The sequence below is a fragment of the Centruroides vittatus genome, unplaced genomic scaffold (genome assembly GCF_030686945.1).
Source record: "Centruroides vittatus isolate TY-2023 unplaced genomic scaffold, ASM3068694v2 contig_955, whole genome shotgun sequence".
In the NCBI taxonomy this organism is placed as follows: domain Eukaryota; kingdom Metazoa; phylum Arthropoda; class Arachnida; order Scorpiones; family Buthidae; genus Centruroides; species Centruroides vittatus.
The window spans coordinates 1,121,986-1,146,451 of NW_027122634.1; the positions used below are offsets into that span (position 1 = coordinate 1,121,986).

Genomic DNA, 24,466 nt, shown 5'->3' on the forward strand with positions numbered 1-24,466 from the left:
CTATTAGACCGTCTAAAGTAAATGTTGCAGAGCGAATTTGGCTTTAGTAAAGCGTCTATTGGAGCTTTAATAAAGAATAGAGTTAAGCTCCAGTAGAGCAACTAGCGCAACCATGTTAAAAGCATCGAAATGCTCTCTTTTCATATAAAGCAATTACAATTCAATAGTTACGCTAGAATGGCACTTTCGGTTCCGTAGTATTATCCATTTATTTCTTTTCTCTTTGGACTTTGATAGAATATTTTATAAACAAAGTTATTTACTCTTTTATAGATAATTCGATAGATAAAACGAATAGATCTCATTGAGCAAACCGAATTAAATCTTCGTCTGTGAACAATTTTCAAATCAGTAAATCTTACGGGGAAGAAAGCGTGTCCTCTGAACTATTCATCCCGAGAAACAATCAGAGAAACGTAACACACCTTCAATCAATGTTACTTTCATCTGGAATCAAATTACTCGGAGCGTGCTCGAAACAATGAGACAGCCAACAATTTCCAATAGCCAATTCTCATGTTTCTTCGTTGATAGTCTAGATATAAAAGATGAATTACATCTTTCAGTTTACCACGCCAAAGTGAATACGTTGTAAGCATTTTTTCACTAACGTTTTTATCTCTGACGAAAATAGAATAGAAACATTAATTTGGCGATAAATTATATGCGGATAACAAATGAAGATCTCTCTGTTGACTTACAGCATCTTGTTTACTACTATATGTAGCGAGGATGAAGATAATATGATTGATTATCCTATGAAACGGAAGAATCATTCGTGTTTAGTTAGGATAATATAAAATACGGGCATAAATAAGAAGAAAATAAAAAGAAATTTTCCAAATCGTATCCATAAAGGAGTGTCCTTCTTTGTCTTTGGCATACAAATGCGTTTCGGCTTTTATCAAAACTACTGTTTGTAATAAAATTCGCTTGTCTCTCTTCTTATCTTTAGTCGAATAGTACATTAAATATATTTTACACGTGTAAAGCTTGGCAATTTTATAGATTCTTATGCGTGTCTCTCCGCCGAAAATCCTCTAAATAAAACGTCTCAAATGATCAACATAGTAAAAGGCAACTTAACCCAGTCTGGAAAATTATCTCGATGTTTGCATATTAAACACGAACAAATATTTAAAATTCGATAGGAACCAAAGAGAATTAATTCTTTAAACTTAAGAACATTATCTTTAATCTGTTAATTAACAAAAGCTTATTTTATATATATTTTTTTCCTTTAGAAATTTTTCTCTTTATTAATTTTCTAAATTAAGTAGAGTTGCTTGGCAAACTTTGTCCAATGGGTGGTGCCTTAAATTATGATTTTCAAAAATTGATTTTCGATAATCCCATTTTACAACACATTAGTTTCATAAATTACAAACGGGATTAGATCTACAATATAATTATCTTATTAATACCAAGACATCATCAATAATGCTTAATATATGTCACATTATGTTGTAATTCCATTTTAAAATTCCGCACGGTGCATAATTAAACCCGAGAATATATTTATCATGAAGATTTATACGGCCTAATGTATTATATTCGAGCCGTCTTTATCTGAGAAGGTGGCATAAATATGGATGTATAAAATTTCATAGTTAGTAATTCGTGTCGCATTTCAATTAAATATACTTAATACCGATTAACTCAGGCATACCACAGACGAAAATTTGTTATAACTAACGAGGAGGAGGAGGAGGAGGAGGAGGGGAAGTTTTTGCTTATTCTACTGTAGTACTTGAACAGGTTGTTAAGATAAGAAGCCATATTTTTAAAATCTGCAGCTTTAATATTCGAGAGTGGGCTTTTAAAAGCACTTTGGGAGTATTTAAATAATACTAATAGCGTTTTCTACTTTTAGTACAGTAGGAGAAGGGTACTTGGTCACTCACAGACACATTCAAAAATTTCCTATGCAATATTCTACCCAATATGGCTACCTTGGTAATGGGATTAAACATAAAAAATATATATATTCATTTTATTGAGTCGTTTTCTTGGCATAAAAAGAAATTTCCATATTTAATTTATTAGAAACCTGTCTGGACTTTCTAAAAATAAAAATTAAATGAGTATTAATTATCCGTTGAAAGTTTGATGCATTCGTTTGTGATGAGAATGCTAATGATTGACGTATATTCCGGATCGTACAGTACATCTACAATATAGATTCTGACCTTTTGTGCGCGTTGCAGGTGCTACATCGATTATATCGATTATTACTATGGGAATATTTAGGTCTATACTTCGTATATAGGTGCTTTCTGCACAGAGATGCATATTGATGATTTCGATTGGTGCGTTTATATCTCTTATCGCTTTGTATCAAGTGCTTTTTAAACTGAAAAATTGTCATTCCAGTTAAAATCTAATTTAAAACACGTCGTCGGAAAATTCTAGTACATTTCGAAAGCGATAATTTAAAAAAAATTCATCTTTTTGACGCTGTAATCGATAAGTGATGAACCAACCCTTTAAGATGAATTTCAGTTTCCTTTCCGCAGCCATTCAGTTCCAGTATATTATACAACCAAACAAATCGGTGTGGAAGACCAACTCCTTGCTAGCGTTTTGCTCCAGGGATTTCGACGTTTACTACAGCAACAATGAATTTAATATCGAGCTACACGTTTCAATAGATACACCATATTGAAGTAGGTAACACCTTATTTCATCATATCAGAAAAGCTCTGGAATGATGCGAGCTCTCCAAGTTGGAGTTGTCTTGCTAGCTTCAACCTGTTAGGCACCGAATTAATGTTATTATCTAGAGCTATCCTTATTATCCAGATCGATCGTCCAGTAATTACACTTGTCTTTCTACCCCGTAACTACACCTCCGGTTGTATTGGATATAATATCGTAAATATCACTAGATATAGCTAATGTGGTTCCTTATTGAATAAATGTAACCTGAATTTATACTGATTGTGTCTGGTTTGTATCTAAAATTGTCCTGTTTTATTCTAAACGAATTATTGTCTAACAATGAAAAGTACTGATGACATTTCTGAGAATTACAACATGGAGTTAATGAGTAGATTGCTAATTAATCGGCTGTTGGGTAAATTTCATATTTGATCTAACTTTAACGAAATGAAAGCTTTAATAAAATGGAGAAAGACAGTTTTATTCACAATAAAACATTAAATTAATAGATCTGTTATGTTTTAACTACTGCAAGGATGATTATTTTTAATTATATCCCAATAGACTACGTACTATTACTAATTTAGATTAAGGCGTCAAAGATGAATCCTCAATCTTACTTATGTGATTATCACCGAAATCTAATTTTTGAAGACGTTAACAATAAATGAACGTAACAAAATTAGTTTAAAGAAAATTAATTTGAGCCATTAAGTCTACCATCAATAATACACAGCTGATAATTTTTTCTCTCTTTTCTTGCCCCCTTAATACACTTTTCTGCAGTCAGTGGCAGCTGGAATTAGATGATGAGATAAAGATCAATTTATAAAGATTGGCAGAGTATCAACGTGTGTTTTATACTTTAGAATTTTTATATTACAGTTAATCGATATTTGCATGTAATAAGTTAAAAGATAACATTATAAAGACAACAATGGAAATGCGATAAGTCGAAAATAATCATTTTCCCAGCCGTTGTTTAAACTTTAATGTAGATCTCACTTTAAAACTGATTATCCATTAACTATCCATAGTTAATTTCCATATACGCTTCATAGAATGATATAAACGAACAAATTTATTTGTAGAAATAGATTTTCCTTTCCTGTTAAGATCAAACTGTTCTAAATACCCAACAGAGCAGATCAAGACAAAGCCTGGAAGTGTTCCCAATACATTAAACACAATGGAAGTCATCCAGGTGGTTTTTATAGATATAACGGACAAAATTACTAGCTTTAATAGAGAACGACACTAGAGAGTAAAAGCTGTTTTCTATTGTTATATAGCAATGTTTGATAGGAATGCGATAAAACGTGGTTCTATCACTTTCTCCGACATCTCAAAGCAAGTTATTTTGCCGTTCGACCACTAAAGCTAGAAATATAAAAAGAAAAACTTCCTAGTAAACGAAAGTACATTAAATTAGAAACTTTCACACTTGCTTTCATTATTTAGACAGCGTATCCAGTGGAGAACCACACGCAGGGCTTACACGACGTTGACAAGGGGAGGACATGGAGATCACACAAAGAGATTACTGTTGTTTGTCGCAGTAATCCTTAATGAAGAAACTTAGTGTTCTGAACAGAACAGACAAACAGTTAAGTCGACTATCGAAGGAGAAAAAACAATCGAAGTTGTTTAGCATATATTCTTTTTCCTTAATGTAACTTGGTGCAGTAATAAAGGAATAATTCACTGTCGCCTTCTTTCAAATATATCGATTAAACATGAAGTAAAAAAAAGAATTATATAAAGTCTTCTTGGTTGAGAATACAATTTCAGACATCTACATATTAATTTTATTTTTTACAGCATTTCTCGAAACGGAAATTAACTTTATAGCGAACACTCATTAAAACAAGAATCGTTCGCAAAATGAATGATAGGTTTCATAACATTCCAGACAACTCTTCAACTTTTTACAATTTCCAATTAAAATTTTACTGCCCGGATTTTGAAATTAAATTATTATTTTTTAAAGTAATTTCCCTTCTTAATGTTGTTCACTCAGCGAAACAAATCTAGCTACGTCAGAGAAATATCTTTAGAAAAATAATAATAATAAAAAAAGAATATTCTAAAACAACATTGTCAGCAGTTGGTCTGAATCTGTTCTTGTCATCAGTTGATAATTCATGCCTTAACTTGGGCGGTAACTGTCATTCGCACATGAAATAATGCGAAATAATGCTCTAAAAACCCATTTTGTCTTTTTTCTTTATCTTTCGATTGATATCAGCTGACGACATTTTAACACTACTAATTGGACCTCTCTAATGGTAATTTCAACCAAATTATGTACAAGAAACTTTAATCAATGACTTTAAAAGCTAAGAAAAAATTATAACAAAAACTACACATTTCTATTTATATGTAAAAAAACAAATTTTATATACATGTATCAAATTTACGGCTTTAAATATTCTATCATCTCCGCTTCGCAACTAAATCTATGAATTTAAATTTATTGTATTTCTTTTAAAAAATGTTATCAAAACCAAACCAGAATAATAATAATAATAATAAATAAGATAAATATTAAAATGCATACATTTTTTCTGGCTAACAGTAAAAGTATTAAATGGAAGAGATCAGAAGCAGATTTGAAAATAAACAAATTTAAAAAAGAATTGGATGTTGAAATGAACATTGATATAAAAGATATTATTTCAAGATAAAATTACAAAAATAAGCAAGAATATTAAGATAAATAATTAAATCTTAAACGTCAAAATAAGCGAGCGTATGAAAAAAGCATTAAAGTTAACAAGTGAGTATGAAAAACAGCGTAGAAATAAGCATTTTTTCAATTAAGAAAACAACAAGATGCGAGGGAAAAAATGTAGTATAAACAGCGAAGAATGCATTCAAAAGAAAATGTGTAGTATTGCTTATAGATATTTATGGAAATACTGAAGAAGTAAAACCAATTCTTGAGGAAAATAGAACCATTGAAATAGAAAAGCAAAGAAATGAAGAGTAAAAGTCTTCATGAAAGGAAGAAAAGAAGAGAAGGGAAATCATTTTGAGATCGATTTAAGAAAAGAATGGTAAAGTAGCTATACCATAATAAATATGAAAGGACATAGATATAAAAACATGACGAACATAAAGGAGTAAAAGAAATATCTGCTACTGTATAGAAGAATAAGATTTAGGATCAAGAAATAAAAGAGATTACTCACGTATATAAATATATACATTTTAAAATATATTTTATATAATATTTAATACAAAAAATACAATTATATTTATTCGTAAAATCGATCATTTTTATGATAAAATAACTCTTACAAAGTAAGAAATTGGATTATTATTTAATTATAAATCTCTTATAATGGCACTTGATATCAGTTTTGTGTAAATACACTTAAAGTCATAACGTTAAGTACTGCAGATGTTTTGGTCCCTGAATATTTATGTAATTAAAAATTAAAAAAGAAAGAAATTTAATGAACAAACATAAATTTTTAAAATATATTTTCAAAAGTTTCTGAAGAGAAATAAAAAGTACTTTAAATAATTACAATGCAGAATTGTATAAATTAATTAACATAAAATTGACTTTTTTATGACTAAAATTTACATCATTTTTGACTTTTTTTTAAAATAAAAATACAATAATAGTCATTAAAAAGGAATTTTTTTCCCCTTTGAAAATATTGAACATTACGACTTTCATATAACGATAACGATAGCCTAGATAAAAATACAAAATATTTACCTAAAATATTGATTTTTTAATATCTCATAGGAATATTTTGCTTTATTGTTAATAAAATAAAAATAACTTTAGTATATATATATATTTTTTTTCTTAATTTTCTTTTATTACGGCAAAGAAAATTGCGTATAAGTAGTTATTTAAAATGAGACATAGAAAAATAGCGTCAATCAACGTATGTATCATAGGAAAAAGAGTGGAAAAATAAAGAAAATGAAAGTACAAAAATGTAATTTAAAAATTTTTATATAATTTTAAAGTTTATTTTGCTTAAACAAAATAATTGGTTGTATATCTTTAAACTTTTAGATCAAGGACACAGTTTGTAATTGGAATTTTCCCAGAAAACTTGATAATCAAATTAATTCTTGTTCTCATGGTTGATAGAGTGAATAATGTATAAAAATAAATTAAATTGGATTCCATTAATATAAAAGAAAAAGAAAACATTCCATTCTCTAATTTTAAAATTATATTTATATATAATTTCATTTAATTTTATATTATAAAGTAAATAATTCGATTTTACGTTTATATAAAGTAATATGATACATCACTCAATCTAATTCAAGTTTCCAAGCATATATAAAAATTTAATAAATTAAAAATGAAATTAAATATTTTATTTCTTAATTAGAATTTTAAAATATTTCATTTTTAACTAAATCTAAATACTGTAAATTAAATATTTAAATTATAATGACAAAAATTATACTGAAAAATGTTAAAAGATCATTTTTCTTATAAATAAATATAATATTTAATAATTAAATTTTCTACATTCATAACTGTCAAGTTTTATTAAAATATATTTATGTAAATTTTTTACTCAATTACTTTTATTAATTTTATTAAACTGGTTAACTAAAATTATAATTAATTCTAAGATCAGATCTAATCTTATAAATTATTAATTAATATTTTTAATTAATTTTTAAATATATTATATATATACACATAATTTAATTCAGTTTTTATTATAAATAAATAAATATATAAATATAAATAAATAATTCTTATAATATAATAAGATTTTAAAGTAAATTTAGTACATAGGATGTATAATTATCAAATTATCTTATATTTTTAAGGGAAAAAAACAACTTAATTTAATTAATTATTTTAATTAGTTTTTTCATTTGTTTTCGAATTGATAAATATTAATATATACATTTATAATGTTTTTTTAAAATTATTAATAAATTATCTTTATTATTATTTTTTTTTCTGGGCGATATGCTGTAGTTTGCTATAAAATGTAAAGTATAAAAAGAAATACCAAGAACACGTGTTGTGTGAATTTAAAGTGGAAGCCCAAGTTGGGCATTTTGCCAAAGCAGGGCTGCTTAAAGAATGTTGTTTCAGACAGGAAAAACAAAGTACAACTTGTAGCATACACGAAGCATTCGAAGAAATAAGGATTTCTAGTTAAGTTCTCGATTTCTCTGAATGTTTTTTTAGAAATGCTTCCGTTGTAAATAGGGAAAATATGTTAATCAGATGATCGACATCGATAAATTATAAATATGGCGACATATATTATTTACCTTCTGATAATTAATTTATAATAAATGACATTTCTATATTTCTATATATATATATATATATATATATATATATATACGTAACTTTGATTTATTATTTTTCTCTTGTTCTTTTAATAACTTTCCGTTTTAAATTAAGTATGAATTATTTTTTTCCTATTTTTCTAATACATTCTTCTTTTTATTCTTGTATTTATCGTCTTATTTTAGTTATTTATAATATGCAGAAATCTTCCTTTGGGTTTATGAGTTTTATATATATATATATTATTACACGAAGAAATTTTTAAGAATATTAGGAAATGAAATATTCAGTAATACATTGAAATTGTTAGAGAAAGGAAGAGAATTTAAGCAAGAATCTACTTTGAATATATCTAAAAATGTTAGAACTGTAAATAAGAAGAATGTGAGAATATTAAAGCGGGGTAATTGTTAGAGAAATGAAGGAAATTTTAAGAATGTTAAGAGATATTTTTAAGATTTTTTAAAACTATTATGAGTTAATAAGATTATAGTAATCTGAAATAATTTAATTTAGTGGAACAACTTTTAGTTACGGTGATATTTTCGAATAGTTTAAATGCATCAGTAGTGTAAAAATGGATATAAAAGTATAAGACAGGAGCGTTATTAAACAGAAAAGAAAATTTATATCTTGGAAATATCATTAACGATAAAAATAGACGTGTGATAGATAGTAGCGCAATAAATAAATTATATACTTTAATGCATTCAGACGTTGATAAAGAGAAAGAAAAATATTGGATATGGAAAAATAAGGGACATTTCGAAAGGGAAAATACTTCACAGATCCGTCCGGAAATATTGGAACATATGAAAGCGAAATGTGAAAATATTAAATAGGGAAATTGTTGGAAAAATATGGAGAATTTCAGAATGGAGGTATTTTCAAAAGTATTCGGGAATATTGGAATGTTAGCAGAAAGAATGCGAGAATATTAAATAGAGAAAATAAGGGAAATTTCAGAAATAGTTACATTTCAAAAATATTTAAGGATATTAAAGAGGAAGTCGATAGTATATTAATTTAACAAGGAAATTTTGGATAAAGATATTCATTAACGATAATTAGGAGGAGAAAATATCAAACGTCCCCGATAAATAATTTTCGCAAAAATCAAATTTTAAATCCACTTTGTTAATTTTTATTGCAGCTCAGAGAGCTATTTACTCGAACACAAATTGCACCATCATTAAAATTATCGGAAGTGGACGGAATTAAAAGGAGCCTAAAGCAAATAGAAATCTTTTAACAGTCGATAAAAAAAAATGGCCAGAGAAGTAATGTGCAGAACAAATATGTGCTGCATTGGCAGAGTTTGTCGATATTTTAATTTAATTTAATATTGATTGACTCGAAAGAAATCAACTTTGGTACAGAAGTGTTATTGAGAAACAAAGAGAAGAAGATCAGTCAGGCACGTAGTCAACAAGTCTACGGGTAACGGGATTACTTGTAATCTGTGTGTCAGTCTCGACGCTTGCAATCACAAGTCTTGGGAGCAAATCAATCGTTTTAACTTTCCCAATCCACAAAGTCGAAACTGAAAAAATTGGATTTCGTCCAGTTACTTTGGGAGAAAATCTAAGATTTTCTATTTCCATTTAGAAAGTCGCACATTGACAAATCGTCGAAGTATAATCTTTACTCCATTTAATGGCTTTATCTTCAGTTTTCTTTGATGTCGAGCATCTGATAAATGGATGCAAAGTTTAATTTGAAAGCAACAGTCTATCTCTTTCTCGTTCCGTGACAAACGGAGCGAAAGAAACCTAAAGTGCACAAGTTTATTAGGCCCATAGCTGAGTAGGAGCAATAAGAAAGCTAGTAAAATCCGATGGAATTCGGAGACTCGCAGTAATATGCCTAAAATACTTTTATATTATACTACTTTGTATCCATCATTCGGTTGAAAGTTTTCTAGCCACTACTTTTCTACATCGGTTAGGAGAATGATAGCATTTCGATGTTGTAGAAAAGCCATAAGACACAGAATGTAAGATAATGTTGCTGTTACGACCATTTCACTTACTTTATCACGTAAAGAACATAACGATCTGCTGAACGAAAACCGCAACATTAATTGTAACCTAGCCAGACGTGTTTCTCTTTAATAATAAAAGCCACGTTTGCTACAAATGCTAAATTTAGTAAGTTTATCGTTAAATTCTTTATCCGTCTTTTTTCAGATAAATATTGCTCGGATGTAGCGCGAATTCGAAATTCTACAAATTATCGAGAAGATCGTAAAAATGACAAAACAAAATTTGAAATTTAAATATTCGCAACTAGAGAATATCTTTAGAGCACCTTTATACTCAGCTTTTACTCTGATCTATGACTTGGTATTGTTGATATATTTTCGATAAAGGGACAACTTTCAATAGTAAAGCTTCTACAAATCCTTCTTTTGGGTTGCTACAATGAACGTCTTTGGTTATCCGGCATTACACGACCAAGAATAAAAGTCTATGGTACTTACCATTTCTGTTCGGGGAGATTACTGTTCAAAATCTCTAACCGATAGGAGATGACAGTTGAACGATCACCTATATACTCGCACGATGCCAGTGATTTATTCATTGGTTGGACGCCATATTGTCTCGTGAGAGGTAAGGAAGTAGATGGCACAGGACTTCCGTACGGTAATTAATGCTCTGTCACCCCCCTGAGATTGCAGAAGGTGTCGAATTCTGATGGATTTCCCAACTTCAATTATGGAGAAGATCTTCTGTTCCCACTGCACTCTGTCCCATGACGTCTAAGCAAGACCCTATGTTTACTTTTTCGAGTGATGGATATACAGGGTGGCTTGTCAATTAAATCATAGTTATATTCCAATAAACTATGATTGAATTGGATGAACTTCTTTATTGATATATATTCTGAAAAAATAAAGTGTTATCATCTATATAAAAACCAACTTTTTTATAGAAAAAAATACGTAAAAAGGAATTTAATCACTATTCAACATGAAAGATGATATGATTACACCTTTAAATATTTTTTAATAAAATAAATAAATATATTTTTCATGTCGATTTATGAAAGAGTAAAGTATGGATCATTAAATATATTTTAGCCAAAATTTTTTGATTCGAGATAGTTTTAGTAAATAATAATAAAATATAAGAATTTTAAAAGTATAGACTATTATAAGAGGATGAATAGTTGGTAAGTTTGAAGTGCATAATAAAATTTTGGCAAATGAAGATTGTCGTCTTATAATGGAATTTTGGTAGATGAGCATGAGCATTGTGGCGTATGATAAAATTTTAGATAAGTAATTCAATATTGTGATAATTTAGCATACATTATATTCACTGCAGGACGTAGGGAAAAGTCTTAAAAGTTAGTTTCATCAGTTTATTATTCTGAAACGTATAATAAGTGAAGATAGCGCTATAATATACAATAATGGGGAGAATTATCATCCAACTCTCGTTTAACGCAAAGTTGAGCTTATCTCCTTTGACAATGCCTTATAATTAAATCCCGGTTTACGAAGACATCTTAAATAAAGCCAAATAAATATTGTTTAATAAGCTTTAGTTTTAAATGATATTAATTTCTGACGTAATCTTTGACTGGCATCGGATGGTTATTTAAGGAAATGGCTTTACATTTGTAACAATAAGATTTAAGTGACTTTTAAGAATTGTGTAAGATAGACGAATAATCGATAGGAAAATGCATAGTAAAAGACTTAAATGGGATTTCTTTCTTTGAGAATGAAGATGATAGCCTAGATTTCCATTCTCAAAGAAAGAAATCCAATTCTGGCTTCTTAAAAAAGATTTAATTCTAACTCGCGAAGGATAGGAATTGAATGTAGGAAAAAGTCTTTTTTAGCAGATATTTTGTCATTTTCGGATTAAAAAAATTCACCGATCATCTAAAATAGCCACTCTGGTTTATTTGTCCCGGTTTGAAAAAACCTATCAATCAATCAGTTCTGTTATCTCAAAAGCAACATTGCTATCTACAGTTATGTTACAGAAATTCTCTGGTTTTTTTCCTTTCTTTTTATAGAGAAAAATCAAAGATTTTCCAAGTTACTTTTCAATCTAAGGAGAAAATAAACTTCATTCTTAATAGATCTTCCACCAATTTTCTCAATTATAGAGATCGTTTAAGAAAGAAAAACCTACCTCTGCACTTAACCTTTAACTTCTTTTGTTCGTAGACTCGAAATTGCGAGGATGAACAGTTGTATGTTCGTACAACGGGCACGTCCTTATGACATAGCTGCAATCTTCTTTACACATTGTTATTTAAGACAGAGTTTGGAGGATGGGAAAATGCGATCTCCCGCTAGATAACACCAGCTTCGTCTGGAGTAAGCATCGGCTCAGAGTTCTTTTTGTCCTTGCACCTAGGTCAAGGTATAAAAAGTAATGTTTTATTGGGATATCAAATCAATCACAATTAAATCTATTTTTTGAAAAAAAAAAAGTTTAATGGAATAAACTCAATTTTAGATTTATTTTTAGGTTTTTCTCATAATTTGCATTTAAAGCAGGTGAAGTTTTGCCTAAGTCCTATTTACAGCTAATTATCCGCTTTGCCTAGTCCTTATTCCCATCCAATTAGTTTCACATAACCCCATTTCCATCTAGTTATTGTAACATTTATTTCTAGTTAGAGATCTATTTTAGTCTTTATTCACATTTAAATTTCATGAGATAACACGCGTCTAGACTCTATTTTTATCCAACGAGATTTTTTGTGTGAAAACCTCCGTTATCATAAAAATATTTTTATGGAGCCAATTCCAGAAAAATAATATTACTAGAAAAATTTCATAAAGTATGTTAACAAAAATCCTTTCATTAACCTAATTTTCAATGGAAGATTTCTTTCTAAGACTTACTCCTTATCCACAAATCTATATATTGAATACATTTTAAGTTTTAGAATCCTTTCATTAACTCAAAATAAACTCCTTCATGTAACAAAATTCGATAAATCCTATAGGCTATACTCATCAAGGAACTCTTATCATATATCCTACCACTATCAATATAAATACCCTTCATAAACCTAAAGATACTTTATCTGCATTAGATCTATTCCAGCAAGAAACATTATTCATGGATCATATTCTAGCAATAAATCCTCTATTTAACGAGAAACTATTTCATTGACTCACCTTCATTAAGAAATATTTTTCTTACATCTCTAGCACTAAATCTCCTCATAATTCGAATTTCAATAAAAGAATATTCTCTTAGGCCGCATCCAGTAAAACTTTTTCGTATTTCTATTTTAAGCCAATCCTTCTTACGTATTTACTACTTTGTGTAAAGCTCGACTCAGTCTTTTAACATTTAGCATAGCGTATCCCAGTGCAGAACCAGTTCCCACTCCTCGCATTGGTTAGGTTATTGTCTATGATAACGAAAAGAAACTTGTTACACAATGACAATAAGCTTGCATTCGATTTAGTTTTTAGGCGTAAATATGTTCCTTATGAAAGAATTGCGAATTAACAAGAACAAGAGTTGAAATAATATAATTGAGTGGGACAAACGCTTTGACTTTAAAAACAGCCATTAATCATTTGTCAATTCCAGAGGATAAAAAAAAGGGGGAAAATATTAATCATCAACCCTCAACCTAGTCATTTAGCGACAGCTAAGAAGAAAACCTGATTTCCATTGCACTTTAATGATTTATTACAGCATAATGTATATCTACATCTTGCTGCGAATGTTATGAGGATATACAATAGTTTTAGTTTTGAATCTTTCAGACAGCCTATTTTTATTCTGACTGCAGAAAATGACCAAGAGATATAATTCATTTTAATAAAAGAAGCATTTATTTACTGTAGAAAAAAATCTTCAAAAAGAAAAGAAAAGACATTATGGATAACTCCGAATTTCAAGAAAAAATATGTATATTATATATTTATATTTTTGAATTCAGACAATGTAGAAAATATTCAAGTGAAATTTTTCATTTTCCATAAATTTTAAAGAATAGTTAATGACGATAATAAAGGAGGAGTTTTGTGGAGTATTTTTCCCACTTTTCGAGATCAATTAAGGCATATCCCAGTTCAACTTGGTATTAATTAAAAATAAATCAAAACACGTAATGAGAAAAGATCATGAAGAAGTTATGAATCATCAAAGTGGAGAAGATTCATTAATCAGTTTTGTAATACAAGGCATCATGTAAGGAAGTCATTAAGCGAAATACGACGTAATCTGCAGAAAGTGCTTAAGCCGTGAGCAGCCAAACATAACAACTATGCTTTGGGCGGAATTTGATGTAGTTTGGCCAAAATGAGCAGGAAAGGAACACTAATGATTCTACAATACCCCATCGTTTATTTCATTAGGTTTAGTGTAAATTTATGTCGAACGAGAATATTAAAAAATCGAATAATGCTTTCTTATATTAACAAAATGGTGGATTATATATATATTATTTAGCTTATAGGAATTCATCTTCCTCATCAAAAGAGACTCATTAAAATTTTCCTCCCAATCACAATTCATAAAACTAAAAATAAAAGAGCAAAATAGAGAGTTACTAAGTAAAATGAAAAAAAAAATATTGCATTCCAATTATATTTTTTGTTGGATTTTTAAAATTTTTTATATAAATAAATGTTCATTTTTGTAATATTTTCTCTTAATTTAAAGATTCAATTCCCGAAGCAGAAGAGAAGTTCAATTAAATGTTTTGTACAAGAATGCAATTTGCCGGCGCTATTTTTTACTTATTTGTTTTGATTTACTAAATATATAGTTAGATTTTCGTCAAAGAAAATCGTAAACAGGAATTTATTTTTGTCTTAAGGGTAAATTCGTTTTTCATTCACATCTTGTTCAATCAATAAAAAATAAATAAAATAAAATCAGCCCGTGGGGAAAAGACACGAGCTTATTCGAGTACATTTTCTTATGATCAAAAGGGATTTTCAAAAATCGTCTATTCACGAATAAACAGAATGTATTGAAGTGGAAACTCGACCACGTGCCATCAATATAAATCAAATTATGGATAACACGTCACACTTATGATATATCTGACGGAAGACAGGATTTGCAGTAAAATTTCATCTGGAGTCAAACTTGTGACCACAGTTGGCGTGGTATTCATTCTTATATGGCTTATAACCGTAACGCTGTTTTTGACGCAGAGGGGGTGGAAAATGGCATGATGCCAGCAACGTGACCACTTTCACTGGTTGACCCAGAGGACTAAACATCTGGTATCACACCAGAAATCAAATCGAAACTTCATATAAGACAGATTCCACGCATCGCTGGCCATAAATTTTGTGACAATTTGGAATAGATCCACGGAATTTTTCGCGCGTACTCTTTTAAAAAAAACACTATGGGGTTATCAAAAAGTGGAAATTATGATTCTAGACGCGTTAGACCGTGTTTAAATTGTTTAATTGGCAATTAGTATTTAACTACACGCTAGATTTATATTGTAACTATAATTATTCCATTTAGTCGAATTAAATACTGCTTAAGTAATGTGCACTATTATTTAGACATAAAATCGATTATCGAGTGGACCAAAACCGAGAAATCATTTAAAATTCATATTTGCGGAATAATTAAATTGAATTAGTCGGATTGTAGCTTTGGTAGAAACATTAATAACTGAACCATAAAGAGCGTAATCTAGTGCTTTTCGGTGGGCCCCCTTGCCCCATCGATCGGGCCCTCTTCAGAAGTCACTAAGCACGAATTAATCATGTTTATCACGGTTTAAGCCCAGATGAGTCTATCAGCACCAGCGTGTCGCTTGTGTGGTCCATCTTCCAATACAATTACTAGTATTAATAGACAATTAACCTGGCAACACGTTCCTCGTTAATCACCATCATGTCTTGCCCCTCGAAGGTCAAAGTGCATCAGGTAACACGCAAGCAGGTGTTTTAGTTCTCAGCTTTGTCGTGATGTTGGACTGGAACGAAAGCTGCTTAACCTAAGTAACAAGGAAAGCATTTGCATCAACCGTCAAACACGAATTTTCTAAGAGAGATTTCGGCATACAAACGTCAATCTCTTTGAAAAAAACACACATCGTCTCCATCCAGTAAATTAAAAGTCTTAGAAAAGAGTAAAGTTTTACAGGTACGACGCTTAATCTTAATGTAAGGTCTATTGATTAATGGCGTTATTCTGTTATCTATAATGACTCGGCCAAGAAAAATTCGGTATGACATTGGCAGACGTGTCAGATAGCAATGATGATATTTTACGGAAAGTAATATTTTTTGATTCTAGTAAATATCGCTAAAAGTTTAATAACGTTAAATATCTGATCGGTAAAGTATCAATCTGGCTTTTTGTTACGGTAATTTCACTTACGTAACACGCATTAACTGATATAAACGTCAATCACACTAGGCTTATAAGCCAATATAGGCCAACTACGTTGCTAAATTTAGTATAGGCCTATAGGAAGAATGTTTAGTATAGTTTCAATTATCGTGGAATAATAGCGATTATTGTAGTATTAGGATCGTGACTGCAATTAAAGCCCAGAATGACACGAGATAAACAGAGATGAACATAATGAGAGAGTTAACTTCATAGTTGCGACATCCTATATGTCAGTTGCAACAATCGCATACTTCCATTGTTACGTCGTTTATGACGAATTAAACGTATAAAGATTTTCCTTATCACAAATTTCAAGAAACGCTAATTTGTTTAATATTAAGATTGTTTATCGAGTAAATAATCCCATTGTGAACAGTTATTTATCATCATATCTCTAAACTAAGGTATAATTAGCAGCTGAAGTTTTAAGCTTTATAATCATCAACTTTGTGCAAGAATTTTAATTAAATGGCAAAACCAATGTTAAATTATATTAACACAAAATTTTACGAATTTCAAAAAAATACAAAAAAAAATTTTAAGACGTTTAAATTAATTTTATTAAAAGAAAATTTCGTATTTAGGAGAAATCCATTAAAGAAAGCGAAATCACCTATATTAAACGTTTCACGGAGAATAATTAATCAAGGAAAGGTATTAAGTCTCCTCTTACAATCAATTTTCCCAGATAAAAAATAAAAAAAAAGGAAAACATTCTAGTAATCAAGATAATCGTTGTAAGATATATAAGCCACGGTTCAGTTTAACATTTTTCGATGTTCATTTAAGTATTTTAAAAGCTAGAAAATATTGCTATCGATAAATACCACAAGGGAATTTATTTACGTTTCGTAAATCTACAGAATTACTTTAGGTTCCCCCGAGGACACTAACTCTCCCCCATATCTTTGTTGACTTTAACCACCCCCTTAATTATGTGTTACCACAAACGAGATTTTCCTCCAGCACTTTTGTTTGGTCATCACTATTAGAATGAAAAGCAAACTTACAAATCAGGTTTCCCGAATCTTTTCCATTAATTCTTCCATCAGGACTAAGATCTGGATAAACAATATCCCTTAATCATGTGTCCTAGACGATTTATTCCATTCCGGATATAGTTAAGCATGACACAGAATGTAAGAAAAATAGCAATTTAGCACGGTTTAAGGAGTAAAACATTCGTGACTCGGTTTAAAAAAATAAAAAAAGAGGGGAGACTAGAATAGATAATGTTGAAGTGGTTTCGACAATGTTGCACAAACTTCACACTATACTCGTTCGGGTCCACTTTGGGGAATTAATTTTAATTTAACGTGTAACGAGGCGTAAATGAATGTTAGAAAATACTTATTAGTACCTCAATTGCATTTATAAAGGTTGATTTTTTTAATATATAAGTGGAACACTTTAAAATATTCCAAAATGATAAGGAGAGATAAGTGTTCGATACACCTTTCTGCTGTTTTTTTTAAAGAATGAGAGTTTTTGTACTTTCCAATTTCTTCAGAAAATAATTAAGCGAGAAAATCAGATAAGTTGATATAGCGGAAGACAAAGAATACTTCAGTAGAAAGAAAGCGCATTCCCAAGAGATCCTTTGGTTTTGATCAGGTTGGATGACTAATTCCGTACGAACCTCGTGAGGAATGTCAATCCTTGCATCATTGGTATTATATTGTGACTCCATTCAGAAAGGTTGCAACAATTCCATCGACAACATTTCGGATGCATTTATCTGGAATGCCAATGACGATGTTTGTGATGCGGATGAGAAATAGCAGGAATGCAATTGTATCCGGAGGTAGAACAAATGGTGGACAGCCGATAACGAAATCAAAGTTGACATTTAGGACAATTCATGGCATGAACACGTCACTTACAATATATAAGAAAATTTATCACGTATTTTTCTTCGTAAACGGCCGAACAGTACTTTTGTTCAATGATTTATTTTTTGTTTATTGGACGTAAACAAAAGCTCAATTCTCTCAAACCAACTTTTTAGTGTCGGTGCCTTGTTAAATTGGTTTTCACCGAGATGAAAAAAAGAAATAGATATACAGCTTATATTTATAAATAAAATATAAAATGTAAAATCAATAAATTGAAAGATTCGACAAAGATAATTTTATTTCACCCCGTTCATAAACCGCTTCTCTTGTCTTTTAGAGTGATATAGGGTTTAATATTGTCTTATATTGTTCTCATCTTTATTCCGTACCTGCTGGGTGATATTATCTTTCCATATCTATATGCTACAAGCGGCTGAATAAGGAAACTACTTAATTTAAAATTTCCTCTAGAAAAATCCTACCGGAAACAGGGAGTGATGACAATAGACGGCACAGCAGGGATCCGCTGCAATTATTACTCTGGACAGATTAATTTTCGCCATCTCACAGCAGATGTCACCACCAACACTAGGGGTCCGTCTACTAGGTTCTCATCAATCTTGTAATTAACGCCGACCGTGTGCGAGTTAGCGAACAATGCTGTGCAACGGGTCCAATTTCCGTTTTCGCTATCCTCAAATTCAACCATCTACATCTATTGACTAACTTGAAATTATAAACATACGAATTACTATAGAAAACTATTGTAAAACTTAGAAATTAATTCGGCAGAACAAAGATCAATGCGTGGCAGGAAGTGAGCAATTAAGATCTCTCTCGATAGAAACGACTTTCGTGCAATAAATATTCTAGGTTCTGAAGTTTGTAGATTATTATCAATTTGTCTGTTCTAGGTTGTCCTACTTGTACTTTTATCCATCAATTTATTTTATTCTAGGTTCTCTCCTCTTTGTACATTTATCCGTCAATTTATTTTCTTGTAGGTTCTTCGTTTAGATTGTTATCATTATTATTTTTTGCAGATTATCTTCCTTGTAGATAACCATCAATTTTATATGGTTGTAGGTTTTCTTCCTTGAGATTATCATCAAATTTATTTATTGTACGTCAGCCTCCTTCTAGATTATCATTCATCAAATGTATTTGCTGCAAGTTCTTCGCCTTTGTAGATTACCATCAGCTTTACTTGATACAAGATTTCTTCCTTGTATATTATATTATTATTTGTCGCAAATTTGTCGTAGGTTTGCATCAACTGAAACTTATTTTTGTATAAATAAACAATTGCATGCGCCTAAAACCTGCAAATAAATGAAAATTATCGTTATTATATAGGTATCATTTTAAATAGTTTACATTACGCTTTTGATATTACGCGCATTACAGTTTTGCTTACTAAAAATTGTATTTAATCCCAGCCTTCATTTATATTTCTTTGTGTACTAAAAAATTATCTTTATAAAGGAAGATAAATTGCATATATTTTTTTCCTACGTACCAAAAAAAGGAAGAGAAGTAAAATTAATGTTCTAATTTGTTGCGAGTTCCTACTTATTCATCACCATAAAATTTGTTATTGGTCTCTTTTATTGATTATCATCAAATTTGTTGTAGGTTACAATCCTTGTAACTGCCATCAAATTTATTTGCTGTAGGTTAGATTCCTTGTAGATTATCTTCCATCAAATTTATGTAAGGCAAGCGCTCTCGTTGTAGATTACCAATTAAATTTACTTGTTAGAAAAATGATTTTCTTCCAGTTATACCATTGCTAATTACTCTTTGAATGGAATTTTACCTATTTATTATCACGTAGAACTATTAAGATTTAATAAGATTTTTGTGGTTTGTATGTTTACCGCAATGTCAGGTCCATAGGTTTCACTATTTGAAGTTATCGCCATTTGCAACAGAATAGATTATGATTCTTGAAGGCAGCATCAACTTATTAAATTACATATCATATCATTTTTCTCATAAGTTTTCTCTTTTTTCATTAATATAAAATATGTTTATTTTGGTTTTGTTTTTTAATGTATCGAATTTCATTGTAGACTTTTCTCATTAAAGATTCATATTCATCAAATTTATTATTGCATTTTCCAAAATTATCAACAAATCTGTATCCATTTCATTATACTTTTCTTGTAAATTATATCAAAATGACTCAATGTTTTCCTGTAGATTTTTAATATCACTTTATTGATTACAGTAAAATTTATCTCGTATATAATCTCTTCATTATATAGATTATCATCGAGTTTATTCTTTAAAGACTCTTCTCCATACATTCATTCATTTCACTTAATGCAAACTAAGTTTTTCTATATTTAAATTATACTTTTTAATTGTTTCTAATCTTTGTTTTCACGTTTCACGATACTTTTCCATCTAAAACATCGTAGCATAATTTTTTTGTTAATGATTCTTCATTATTATAATTATTCGTTGTAAGTTCTAATTCCTTTATATTATCATCACTATAACCGTAAAGTTACTCTTAAAGATCTGCATGAAAAATACTAATTAACTGGGTATTAATTATATCCTGTTTCATTTTAAGAATAGTGAAGTAAACTCTTCCAGAACGTGCATTTCTATCCAAATTGGTTGATTTTAACTACTTTTTTTTTTTTAGATCTTTAGAGAGAATGCCACAAACATACAACGTCTTTAATACTCTTTTCTGTAATAATGAAAACATGGATCAGAAAGCCTTATTAATTTTGGCTAAAGTATTCTTGTTACAGCAATAATGATCTCTGCATTTTTTCCATAAAGAAAAGAGCAAAGAAAACTTCTACTAATAAGCAATAAACACAATTTTTTTTTCGGTTTTGTTTTCAAACTTTCTTGGAGACTCTACGTCCTTATTAAGCTTTCAAAACTATTTATAAGTTTTAATATCTCGGAGAATCGTCGCTTAATATTATCGAAATTCTTTCGTACCATAAATATGTCACAATTTGTCTCTATCAATGAAAAGTCACGAAAAGTGCAGACATTGTTGAAATTAAAAAGGTTGTTACGACACAAAAGTTTACTTTGCCTTATTAATTTGTGGGAAGAGAAGAGATAAATTTTTACTAACATCAGAAAAACTTTCATTTTGTAATGTTGACTTATCTCGTCAACGCTCTCTGCCCACCATCTCGTTATCTTCAATATGAAAATTTATGACTCATTACTGCCTTACTATCCAACAGAGCTACACCAAATAAAAAATGTAATATTTTGTCTTCACTCCGAGGATTAAACGTTTTCAAGAAATTCTCCTAAAAATAAAAAAATAAAGAAAAAAACATTCCCTGGTTTTAACCTGTTAAATTGTTTATGAAAACTTTCTAATTGTGCAAGAATTTAAGCTTTAACCTATGATGGATAGATATCATCTGCATCCTATTTCCTTTTAATGAATATCTAAGAAATGCTTTCTGTTTCAGATCATTTTTCTTGTAAAAAATAACATGTAAATATTTTGATTAAACCTTATAATTTTAAAAATGTTTCAACTTTATAATAATTATTTTTAAAAAAATGATTACTGAGGAAGCGATTTTAAATTTAAAAAGTAAAAAAATAAATAAATAGAGATCTGCACAAAGCCGGTATCAGAATAGAAACAAAAAAAGAATCTTCCGAAAGAAGAAATCAAATTATTAGTATGGAGGAATTTTCCGTAAGATATAGGTCTATTCCACTTATTACCGTGAATATTCAACCAGAAATTTTGAATTATCTTTTCATGGAAACAGAATTCTGTTAATGAAAGTGTTCATATAGTGAGATGGGGAATGTATCCAAGCGTACTACTCTTAAAACTTTAATGCATAATGATGAATTATCGATAGGAAGCTCCTAAATCGTGATTTCTTATTTAGCATTAAGTCTGACCTAGCGAGAAAATTCAACAGATTAATGTTTTTAAGTTATAAAATATTGGCATTTTTTTTTTTTAAGGAAAGGGGGAAAAAAGACATGAAATGCAATAGAGTAGGTCGTTAATGAAAATAGGTTATTAGTAAAGCATTTTTATTGTTATTTTTATATTTTAATTTAATTTTTAATATTAGTTTCTATATTAAAATTCAAAAACAAGTGAAGTGTTTTGTTTATTTGTTTAAGGGAAATGCCGAACAATTTTACTCGGCTTTGTCACACAGAAGGATGGTGATTAACTGGAAAGTCAAATAAGTTCAGCTCCGTCTCCTAATAAGTTAGCAAACTGGAATTTCACTAAATTGGGCGGAGTTTTACGCTTTTATCTTGATTAAAATAGCAATATAATGGTTTTTGTAGGCTATTTTTAATCGTTTACTACAATAAATGCAATGCAAGCTATCATAATAGGTATTTAAATATTTAATTATTGTTAGCTACCGGTAATACACTCTTAGATGATAAATATTTAAACATTATAGTTATTGTAATAGACATTTAAATCATAGATATTTAATTAAAGCAACTGTAAGTAACGTTTAAATTATAAATAAAATCGAAAAATAAATATTTAATAGTAAAAAAGGTCATAAGAAAATAAATAAAATAGAAGAAGTAAAATATTGAAAAAAAGCAATAAAATAAAGTAAAATAGTAAAAGAAGGGAGAAGAAGAAAGAATAAATCCGATTTTAGTTCGTTTATCAAAACTAAACATTGTAACATTCTTAATGTAGAAACCAAATTAGTCGAACCTGTAGGGATTGGTGATTTAATTTTAGATCGGCAATAATAACTTTGAACTAATTCAAATCTTTATCATATGATTAAGCATATTTAATTATTCAAACATTAAGAGTTGTCTTATTGTTATTTCTATCTTCTAATAACAATTCGAAAGGGATTTAATATATAATTTATTATTCAGTTTTAAAGCTATATATATATATATATATATATATATATATATATATATATATATCAAACTTTATTTTTATAAATTTACAGCAACATGTCTGCTCTAATAAAATTTAAGCATCATAATATTATTTGATAATAGTAAACAAGATAAAAGAAGAGAAATTCGGTTTAAACCCATCTAAACATTTCACACTGAATATAGATTATTAAATCTGATGAATTTAAAGTTTACAGATAGAAGTTCTTTCAATAAAACAAATGAGATTTTATTTATTTACTAAATATAAATTTATATTGTTTGCTTTACAAAATTTTTCTTCTTTTTCTTCAAAAAAAAGAGAAAAAAATAAGTAAAAGAAAAATATATACGTATATATATATATACGTATATATATATATATATTATTGAGAGACACACGTCCGAAATTAGCTGAGAAAGTTTAGAAGATAACAATCAACCGAGACGAGTTTTAATTTAAAAGTAAAAATTCCAAAACTTAAAATTCCCCAAGTACAAAAGATTAATTCTTTGTATATCTTCCAGTAGAGTGTTGGGGGCTGGAAGTTCTTTTAAAAAGCAAACGTTTTTCTCGCTGCATAGAGCGACATATTTTACTGATCTAGCTAAAGAAGAAACCATCTTATCAAGTTCCGTTTGTTCGTTGTGAACAGAAGATACCCCGAGGGCGTTTCTGCAGAAGATGAAACGATCAAGTTCTTGAATGAATAGAGAACGTTCCTTTCTGATGTCTAGCTGACTATCCAATGTCATTGATGACACTTTCCTCTCTCCTAATCCACCAAAGCAGAAAAAAAAAGAAGAAAAAATTATCATATTGAGCATCTTTGTTTTGAAATCAAGACTTTTGTTCTGATGGAAAAGGTATAAAAAAAATATATTCTGCCATCGTTTCAAAAAATAAAAAGGATGTAATCAAGAAAAGCTGTTACATTAAATAACTACAGTCAACATTATATGAATCTACAAAGTCTAGCAAAAGAAATTGGCTATAACCACAAAATATTCCTATTATTATTAATAAAAATTGAGATTAAACTTGTACATTTTCAATACTCTGTTTTCTTTATTATTAAATTTAACAGCTTTTTTAATTAAACAGCTTCTTTTTTTTATTATTATTATATTTTCTTTATTTTCTTTTTATGAAATGGCATATTAAGCTGTTGTGTATGGTTTGGAAAGAAACTACACTTTTGAAGTTTAATTGGTTTAAAGGATTAAGAAAAGAAGTAAAAATTCATATTTAAATAAATACGCTAGAAAATAAACATTTAGATTTATTTTAATTTTATTTTATTTTTTATAAAGTGCTTTGTTATCGATTATACTATGCAAATTACAGAATTTTCTGCTGGCGTGAGTTTTTTAAAGGGAAAAAAATAACCATTTACATTCAAATGATA

The 24,466-nt window shown here is 29.1% G+C and overlaps 1 protein-coding gene across 8 annotated transcripts in view; it reads right to left on the reverse strand.

The window, feature by feature from the left end:
* LOC136985213 (uncharacterized) overlaps positions 1–24,466 on the reverse strand; it is a 62,805-nt gene that overhangs the window by 21,807 nt on the left and 16,532 nt on the right. For 3 of the 8 annotated variants that reach the window (XR_010882306.1, XR_010882304.1, XR_010882303.1), the window contains exons 2-3: positions 12,115–12,338; positions 10,274–10,848 (exon numbers count right to left, since the gene is read on the reverse strand). Coding sequence is in view for 3 of the 8 variants with exons in the window: in XM_067282447.1 (XP_067138548.1) it covers positions 10,446–10,546 (101 nt within the window). In the remaining 5 variants the exon portion in view is untranslated. Of the gene's footprint in view, positions 1–10,273; positions 10,849–12,114; positions 12,339–13,115; positions 13,807–24,466 lie in introns of those variants that run through there. The other 5 variants (XR_010882305.1, XM_067282445.1, XM_067282446.1 and 2 more) reach the window with 3 other exon arrangements.